At 40.7% G+C, this 10,176-nt stretch overlaps 1 protein-coding gene across 2 annotated transcripts in view; it reads right to left on the bottom strand.

The window, feature by feature from the left end:
• Positions 1 to 2,182: 2,182 nt before the first annotated feature.
• LOC138855453 (transmembrane protein 272-like) overlaps positions 2,183 to 10,176 on the bottom strand; it is a gene marked incomplete at its 5' end in the record, with an annotated part of 77,756 nt that continues 69,762 nt past the window's right edge. For both annotated transcript variants that reach the window (XM_070104923.1, XM_070104924.1), the window contains 1 exon segment: positions 2,183 to 5,108. In XM_070104923.1, coding sequence (XP_069961024.1) covers positions 4,921 to 5,108 — 188 coding nt within the window.

Below are 10,176 nucleotides of genomic sequence, written 5' to 3'. Positions count from 1 at the left end.
TCAACCAGCATCAGGTTACTAATAAGTTCAACCAGCATCAGGTTACTTATAAGTTCAACCAGCATCAGGTTACTAATAAGTTCAACCAGCATCTGGTTACTTATAAGTTCAACCAGCATCAGGTTACTAATAAGTTCAACCAGCATCAGGTTACTTATAAGTTCAACCAGCATCAGGTTACTAATAAGTTCAACCAGCATCAGGTTACTTATAAGTTCAACCAGCATCAGGTTACTAATAAGTTCAACCAGCATCAAGTTACTAATAAGTTCAACCAGCATCAAGTTACTTGTAAGTTCAACCAGCATCAGGTTACTAATAAGTTCAACCAGCATCAGGTTACTAATAAGTTCAACCAGCATCAGGTTACTAATAAGTTCAACCAGCATCAGGTTACTAATAAGTTCAACCAGCATCAGGCTACTTATAAGTTCAACCAGCATCAGGTTACTAATAAGTTCAACCAGCATCAGGTTACTAATAAGTTCAACCAGCATCAGGTTACTAATAAGTTCAACCAGCATCAGGTTACTAATAAGTTCAACCAGCATCAGGTTACTTATAAGTTCAACCAGCATCAGGTTACTAATAAGTTCAACCAGCATCAAGTTACTAATAAGTTCAACCAGCATCAAGTTACTTGTAAGTTCAACCAGCATCAGGTTACTAATAAGTTCAACCAGCATCAGGTTACTAATAAGTTCAACCAGCATCAGGTTACTAATAAGTTCAACCAGCATCAGGCTTACTAATAAGTTCAACCAGCATCAGGTTACTAATAAGTTCAACCAGCATCAGGTTACTAATAAGTTCAACCAGCATCAGGTTACTAATAAGTTCAACTAGCATCAGGTTACTAAAGTAACCAGCTTCAGGTTACTAATAAGTTCAACCAGCATCAGGTTACTAATAAGTTCAACCAGCATCAGGCTACTTATAAGTTCAACCAGCATCAGGTTACTAATAAGTTCAACCAGCATCAGGTTACTTATAAGTTCAACCAGCATCAGGTTACTAATAAGTTCAACCAGCATCAGGTTACTTATAAGTTCAACCAGCATCAGGTTACTAATAAGTTCAACCAGCATCAGGTTACTAATAAGTTCAACCAGCATCAGGCTACTTATAAGTTCAACCAGCATCAGGTTACTAATAAGTTCAACCAGCATCAGGTTACTAATAAGTTCAACCAGCATCAGGTTACTAATAAGTTCAACCAGCATCAGGTTACTAATAAGTTCAACCAGCATCAGGTTACTTATAAGTTCAACCAGCATCAGGTTACTAATAAGTTCAACCAGCATCAGGTTAACTAATAAGTTCAACCAGCATCAGGTTACTAATAAGTTCAACCAGCATCAGGTTACTAATAAGTTCAACCAGCATCAGGTTACTAATAAGTTCAACCAGCATCAGGTTACTAATAAGGTTACTAATAAGTTCAACCAGCATCAGGTTACTAATAAGTTCAACCAGCATCAGGTTACTAAAGCATAAGGCATCAGGTACTAATAAGTTCAACCAGCATCAGGTTACTTATAAGTTCAACCAGCATCAACTTATAAGTTCAACCAGCATAATAAGTTCAACCAGCATCAGGTTACTTATAAGTTCAACCAGCATCAGGTTACTTAATAAGTTCAACCAGCATCAGGTTACTTATAAGTTCAACCAGCATCAGGTTACTAATAAGTTCAACCAGCATCAGGTTACTAATAAGTTCAACCAGCATCAGGTTACTAACAAGTTCAAGCAGCATCAGGTTACTAATAAGTTCAACCAGCATCAGGTTACTAATAAGTTCAACCAGCATCAGGTTACTTATAAGTTCAACCAGCATCAGGCTTACTTATAAGTTCAACCAGCATCAGGTTACTAATAAGTTCAACCAGCATCAGGTTACTTATAAGTTCAACCAGCATCAGGTTACTAATAAGTTCAACCAGCATCAGGTTACTAATAAGTTCAACCAGCATCAGGTTACTTATAAGTTCAACCAGCATCAGGCTACTTATAAGTTCAACCAGCATCAGGTTACTAATAAGTTCAACCAGCATCAGGTTACTAATAAGTTCAACCAGCATCAGGTTACTTATAAGTTCAACCAGCATCAGGTTACTAATAAGTTCAACCAGCATCAGGTTACTAATAAGTTCAACCAGCATCAAGCTAGTTACTAAACTTAAGTTATATATGTCTTTATTAGCAAATAAAACTTACCTGTTAAAACAACATTAAACAACAGAATATCTAAAAACAAATATTTTTTAATAAGAAAAACATTGAGAAAAACCAAGCGGCTAAATAAGAAAAAAACTCTTGTTATCTTAACAAACAAATACAACAAGATAAAGTAAACAAATACAGTCTTACTGAGAGAAAATCTGTGTAATTATGCTAACAAAAACAGGATTTACCGGACGACATCAACAACAGTTTCTTTAATCAATTATTCCCGGGCCAACAAAAACAGCAGCTCATCTGTTTTAACAATATTTTTTTGCAATACATTTGCAAGTAATGTTGCACATAATTCAGCTCAAACTGATGATTCATGAAAATATATAAATTTTAGATATATACCCCCAGAGATTAAGGCATTTCTGGATGTGTATATTCAAGGATTTGTAGTTAATTTGGATGACATTCCAACCCGTATATAACTAATGTAATGTTGGATATTCCAAAGAAAACCATATATATATATATATATATATATATATATATATATATATATATATATATATATATATATATATATATATATATATATATATATATATATATATATACAGTGGACCCCCGGTTAACGATATTTTTTCACTCCAGAAGTATGTTCAAGTGCCAGTACTGACTGAATTTGTTCCCATAAGAAATATTGTGAAGTAGATTAGTCCATTTCAGACCCCCAAACATACACGTACAAACGCACTTACATAAATACACTTACATAAGTGGTCACATTCGGAGGTAATCGTTATGCGGGGGTCCACATATATATATATATATAAAGTGGAACCTCGGTATACGACCAGCTCACTACTCGAGCAGAGCTCAGTACTCGACCTAACAAAAACGACCTGCCAGAACTTCCCTGTAAACTATTTCGTGTTCGCATTTTATGGTGCGTTTTTTTTTTAGTATTATTTGTATAAATAAGTCATCATGGGGCCTAAAATAACTAGTGATAACAACCAACCAATCAGAAAAATGGTTGGGCAGAACTTGTTCGATACTCAAACGGAACGGCACTCGAACAACCTCCTGGAATGAATTAAGGTCGTATACCAAGGTTTCATTGCCTAAAAGGAAACTTTAGGCATATACATGGGAGGCAGTGCCCACCAGTAGGGCACATGAGGGGACCCATAACCCTAGAGAAATAATTATATAACTTCCAGGGAAAAATTACAAGGTTATACCCTAGAGCTGTTTGAATACACTGTTCCAAAAGCGGCCATCTTCTATGCTACGCCTATTTACATTTCCTATCGTGTCTCTGAGTGTATAATAATGACATCAATACACAGTATAATCATTTAAGATCTCCGCTAAACTGAATATCACTCCAACAGCTCTTCCTAAGGCTTCCTGTGAGCTTCTGGCTGGAGGTTGAACCTTGGTAGACAACCATTATTAAGTCAGTTTATTGAAGCACAGGTGTACATAGGTTCATTTATCATACACAGAGTAAATTACCCCAAAAATATTAGATAAAGTGACTTATTTTCATTGGGGTCCTGATAGTCCTACTATGCCCAACCTGGGTCAAAATGGCATACTATCCACAAAGGTAAAGAAGAAATACATTGCAGAATGAGCCTTTATTGAGGCAACTTTTTGCCCTGTGTTATGCCTTATCAAGGTTTATATATATCAAGGCATCGATAACTGAAATATAATGAACACTTGTTATTGCTGAATAATAATCCACATAATGAATAACTCAGGAACTTAATTGATTTGTATATTTTGATCCCCTTCTGGAGGATCCCAGAAGGGGATCGAAATATACAGTCCAATTAATCGTCTGAGTCTCTGTCTTCATGTGGGTCCTAACTGAGCATTGTCAAAGCTTCACACATGTCAAAAGTTATGGTTGAAGACACTTAGATAAAGATTCTTAGGTAAAGTATAGCCATGAGTGGCTCTTTCAGAGACGTAGAATGAGGGGAGATATCACTGAAGTGTATAAGTGGATGATGGGCATAAACAAAGGTGATATTAGTAAAGTACTGAAGATGTCGAACCAGGTAAGAACCAGAAATAATGGATATAAGTTGGATAAACTTAGATTTAGAAAGGACATAGGTAAGTACTGGTTTTCGAACAGGGTTGTGGATGCGTGGAATTATCTTCCGAGTAGGGTGATCGAGACTAGGATCTTGGGTAGCTCTAAAAGGGGATTGGGCAAATATATGAGTGGGAGGGGCTGGGTTTGATTTGTGTCATTGGGTACGAGAGTAAATTCTTGGGTAGCTTTTGGTAGAGGTCGTTCTGATAAGTACCTGCCTTGTATGGGCCAGTAGGCCTTCTGCAGAGTTCCTCCATTCTTATGTTCTTATATACAGTTAAGAACGTCCGTGGTCCCAATAAAGGCTCTATTTATATTAATGATATAAACAACAGACAAGGTTTCTTTATTCTGAAAACGTTTCGCTAGCTAGTGGCTTCTTCAGTCCAATACTGAAAAGAACGGTGCAAGATGAGGAGGACTTCAAAGTAATCAGTCCCGCAGCCTGGAGTCGATCTTTATCAAGATTGATGGACTGTATTAACAGAGTCACTAGTTAGCAAAACGTCTACGTAATAAAAAATACCGAATTGTCGTACATGTGACTAATTCTTCAATTTGTGTTAAAAGGCTTCTTGTACAACGTGTTCTCTCACTTCACCCAAACTGTTCCTCCTTCTCTTCGTCTATTTAGACTTGCAGCCTCGGAGAACGAAGGCGACGCAGCCGACGATGACAGAGATGGCGAAGAGCGCATCGAGAACGATAATGCCGATGAACGCTACGTTAAATAGGCTCTTGTTGCAGCCGTTTTCAAACCAGTCGTGAGCGTAGTCGGGAGATTGGGCCCATGCCTGGTACACCCACACGTTTCCTGCCAGGAAGGGAGGGGGGAGGGAGATTAGTAAACAAAACATGTCAAGTTATAAGACATTATAGCCATGGCTTCCTTGTAGGAAGTCAGAGATTCGAACCTATAGCGGAACGGGTGAGGATTGAACCCATGGCAAGCGAATGGTAAAACTCCAGGCCAGTGCGTTAACCACTAGACCACCTGCCTACACTAAAATTCATCCAGCTAAATATATTTCTACACTAATAACCCGCAATTAGGAGACTGAACCCTATGACGACGTTTCGGTCCGACTTGGACCAAAAGTCACGGTATTTCGGTTCTCTATTCATCAAACACAATCATCAACTCAGTTACTATTCCTTACCGCTGGGATGAATCAAACAACCTTATAAAACAAATCCTGATGACGGCAATTAATTGATCGTCGAAACACTGATTATACACTGTAACAAATGCCTAAAAATATTGAGTTTCTCTCACTTGCTACAAAATCAAATAAATTATGATACAGTAGACACATGTTTCGCCAACCAGTGGCAGACAGTATAAGAGGTTATCAGTCCCTCAGCCCAGGAGCTGGTGATGAAGACTGAGGTCTTGACTGACGTGTTTATCACCTGCTTCTACCTTTTCTCTATTGACTGTTTTTTTATTATTATCACACTGGCCGATTCCCACCAAGGCAGGGTGTCCCGAAAAAGAAAAACTTTCACCATCATTCACTCCATCACTGTCTTGCCAGAAGGGTGCTTTACACTACAGTTTTTAAACTGCAACATTAACACCCCTCCTTCAGAGTGCAGGCACTGTACTTCCCATCTCCAGGACTCAAGTCCGGCCTACCGGTTTCCCTGAACCCCTTCATAAATGTTACTTTGCTCACACTCCAACAGCACGTCAAGTATTAAAAACCATTTGTCTCCATTCACTCCTATCAAACACGCTCACGCATGCCTGCTGGAAGTCCAAGCCCCTCGCACACAAAACCTCCTTTACCCCCTCCCTCCAACCTTTCCTAGGCCGACCCCTACCCCGCCTTCCTTCCACTACAGACTGATACACTCTTGAAGTCATTCTGTTTCGTTCCATTCTCTCTACATGTCCGAACCACCTCAACAACCCTTCCTCAGCCCTCTGGACAACAGTTGTGTATATACATTTACAATTTCTTCATCTGATGCTCATGTAATGTAGTGAAAGAGCCAAAGGTGTTTAATTTATCATCTTATCGGTATTATATTCCACTAAAATACAAAATAAATTATGTACCGAAGGATGCTAGCCTCCTTAATCAACTTCAGTATCCCGGTGTCTGAACAGAATCTTCATTGAGGACCAAGAAGACAGCGAATGCCTTATTCCAAACCTCCGAAAGTTCTCTCTGACTAGGATACACAACAGGCTAATACAATTCTCTAAGAGTAAGGGCGCTCAGATCACTCGGTCTGTCACCAATCAGTACGACAGAGGCTGTCGCAACTAACACGATATATGACTATTACTTAAGGACTGTGCCTTGAGACATTCTTTTGTTGCGTCCACGTCTTAAAGTCAACACCTGAAAGAGTCACTTGTTGATGAACACCCTTGTCATGACCTTTACCCTAACGAATGAACTAACAACAGTGAAGACGTGGTCCATGGTCCATGGTCCATTCAGAACATATGAGCCAGATGGGTATGTTATATACAGTGACACAGGAAAGCATACATCTCAGTGTAGCAAGCTAAGATACATCCAGTAGTAACCCTCAACTGTGATCACCAATAAGGATACCTGAACCTCGCTTCCAGAAATCACAAACTGGATCATGCGTTGCTATAACTGGTATCATACAGCGCCTGGAAAACGAGAAGTAAGCAGATTTGATCCAAAAGCCTTTCGTTAAACTGAAGGCTCCTGAGAACTGGGTTATTAACGAAGACAGCCGTTAGTGATAAATGTTCCTGTGACCGGTTTCGAGAGTCTTCCTACTTCCGTATCGTGGCCCCAGACTGTGGGTCAACTAGGCTATTGCTGCTCCCTTGTACTAGAGCCTTAAACAAAAAACACTAGGAGGATATTACCATATTAAAGACCACTCCACTGTAGGGGACAGGATACCAAAAGTAACACTGTTATAGGTCTTCACAGCAACGTGGAGAAAGGACAAACAGAAAGTGGCCAATCTGCTACTGTCCACAAAATGAGCACTCTTTCTAAATTAACTAGTTTACCTGGAGTTTACCTGGAGAGAGTTTTGGGGATCAACGCCCCCGCGGCCCGGTCTGAGACCAGGCCTCGTTTGATGGAGAATCTTACATTGACTCTAACTCAGAGATACCCTTAGATCAGAGGGCTATCATACCAACAAGTTAATGCATAACGCACAGGCACAACACTGTGTATCTTTATTGAGAGACGTTTCGCCCACCTGGGACTTCATCAAGTTTGAGAACGAAGCCTTATATAGTGGAACGAGTGAAAGAAGTGGAGTGATGCAGAAGTTATAGATGTGAACACACGTGGGTGGGGGCTACTTGTAGACGCAGATCAGGTGGATCAACAAGAGATGTTGAGTGTTCGATTCCAAAGCCGAGCACACCGGGAACTTCCAGAGATAATTATCATCTATTTCATATAAATATTGTACTGATAATTGTCGTCATTGTTGTGGCTGAGGAATAAATCGATGGTCACTGGTGCCACTCACTACTAGTCCCTTGCTCCCGGCATTTAGTAATGTTACAGCGGAAGGGGCTACTAGCCCCTTGCTCCCGGCATTTAGTAATGTTGCAGCGGAAAGGGCTACTAGCACCTTGCTCCCGGCATTTAGTAATGTTGCAACAGAAGGGGCTACTAGCCCCTTGCTCCCGGCATTTAGTAATGTTACACCAAAAGGGCTACTAGTCCCTTGCTCCCGGCATTTAGTAATGTTACAGCATAAGAGGCTACTAGCCCCTTGCTCCCGGCATTTAGTAATGTTACAGCATAAGAGGCTACTAGCCCCTTGCTCCCGGCATTTAGTAATGTTACAGCATAAGAGGCTACTAGCCCCTTGCTCCCGGCATTTAGTAATGTTGCAGCGGAAGGGGCTACTAGCACCTTGCTCCCGGCATTTAGCAATGTTACAGCAAAAGGGCTACTAGCCCCTTGCTCCCGGCATTTAGTAATGTTACAGCAAAAAGGCTACTAGCACCTTGCTCCCGGCATTTAGTAATGTTACAGCAGAAGGGGCTACTAGCCCCTTGCTCCCGGCATTTAGTAATGTTACACCAAAAGGGCTACTAGCACCTTGCTCCCGGCATTTAGTAATGTTACACCAAAAGGGCTACTAGCCCCTTGCTCCCGGCATTTAGTAATGTTACACCAAAAGGGCTACTAGCACCTTGCTCCCGGCATTTAGTAATGTTACAACAGAAGGGGCTACTAGCACCTTGCTCCCGGCATTTAGTAATGTTACAGCATAAGGGGCTACTAGCCCCTTGCTCCCGGCATTTAGTAATGTTACAGCATAAGGGGCTACTAGCACCTTGCTCCCGGCATTTAGTAATGTTACAGCAGAAGGGGCTACTAGCCCCTTGCTCCCGGCATTTAGTAATGTTACAGCATAAGGGGCTACTAGCCCCTTGCTCCCGGCATTTAGTAATGTTACACCAAAAGGGCTACTAGCACCTTGCTCCCGGCATTTAGTAATGTTACACCAAAAGGGCTACTAGCCCCTTGCTCCCGGCATTTAGTAATGTTACAGCATAAGGGGCTACTAGCACCTTGCTCCCGGCATTTAGTAATGTTACAGCATAAGGGGCTACTAGCACCTTGCTCCCGGCATTTAGTAATGTTACAGCAGAAGGGGCTACTAGCACCTTGCTTCCGGCATTTAGTAATGCCAGTTGGCATTACTAAATGCGACTAAATTACTAAATTACGACTCTCTGACCGGAGGTTCAAGACCCACCCATGGTATGGTTTGTTCGCAATCATGTCACTACGATTTCGTGAGTCAGGGTTACTAGCACCTTGCTGAGGGCATGTTAGTCGCCTCTCACCACACGGATTCTGTTCCATTTCCCAAAGAGAAATATATGATTTATATTTCTTGATTGACTCTAGTTGTGACTGTTTATTATGCTCCAGTATACACTAACTACTCACTTAGTTGATAAATATTCACCAGCTTTAGGAGCATTGATGTCCATTGATGTCCATTGATATCCATTGATGTCCATTTCAGTATAGCATCCTCTTAATTTTGTCTAATCCTTTTGTTCAAATTACTATTGCATATTGCATTTCCTTGTGTTGCAGTTCCTTGTGTTGCAGTTCCTTGTGTTGCATTTCCTTGGGTTGCATTTCCTTGTGTTGCATTTCCTTGGGTTGCATTTCCTTGTGTTGCATTTCCTTGTGTTGCATTTCCTTGTGTTGCATTTCCTTGTGTTGCATTTCCTTGTGTTGCATTTCCTTGTGTTGCATTTCCTTGTGTTGCATTTCCTTGTGTTGCATTTCCTTGTGTTGCATTTCCTTGTGTTGCATTTCCTTGTGTTGCATTTCCTTGTGTTGATCTCTGATATTTTACCCTTGTGTTGCTTTCTTTAATGTTCCTTTTGTGGAAAACTGTATTGCTAATATTTGTGTTTATCTGCCTTGTTTTCCAGACTTGAGTTCCTTGTTTCTTAGCAAGTGATTTATTCCAGTTTTTTCCATTTATATGTTTACATTATACATCTTTTACTGTAAGTAAGTTAACTCTTAAATTATATTCAGATTACCTGGAGAGAGTTGGGGGGGTCAACGCCCCCGCGGCCCGATCTGTGACCAGGCCTCCTGGTGTCAGCTGTGTCACATACTCATTAGTGTATACAGTCACAGACAGGAGATCTTAACTATGCAAGACAAGCCACAGGGGGTGGAATTCTTTAGTTCAAGTACTTTGACACTTCTCAGTGCGTCATCAGGAGCTATGCAAAGTTGCAAGGCTGCAACTGAAGGAATGAGGGGAAGCTTTCTCAGAGTAGCGCAGTGCGGGAGAGACTGTGGAAGGTGACAAACCCACACTGTGCTACTCTGAGAAAACTTCCCCTCATTCCTTCAGTTGCAGCCTTGCAA

Source organism: Cherax quadricarinatus, chromosome 95, assembly GCF_038502225.1.
Source record: "Cherax quadricarinatus isolate ZL_2023a chromosome 95, ASM3850222v1, whole genome shotgun sequence".
Lineage (NCBI taxonomy): Eukaryota > Metazoa > Arthropoda > Malacostraca > Decapoda > Parastacidae > Cherax > Cherax quadricarinatus.
The sequence above is the reverse complement of the archived record's forward strand: the minus strand, read 5'-3'. Positions and strand labels throughout refer to the sequence as shown.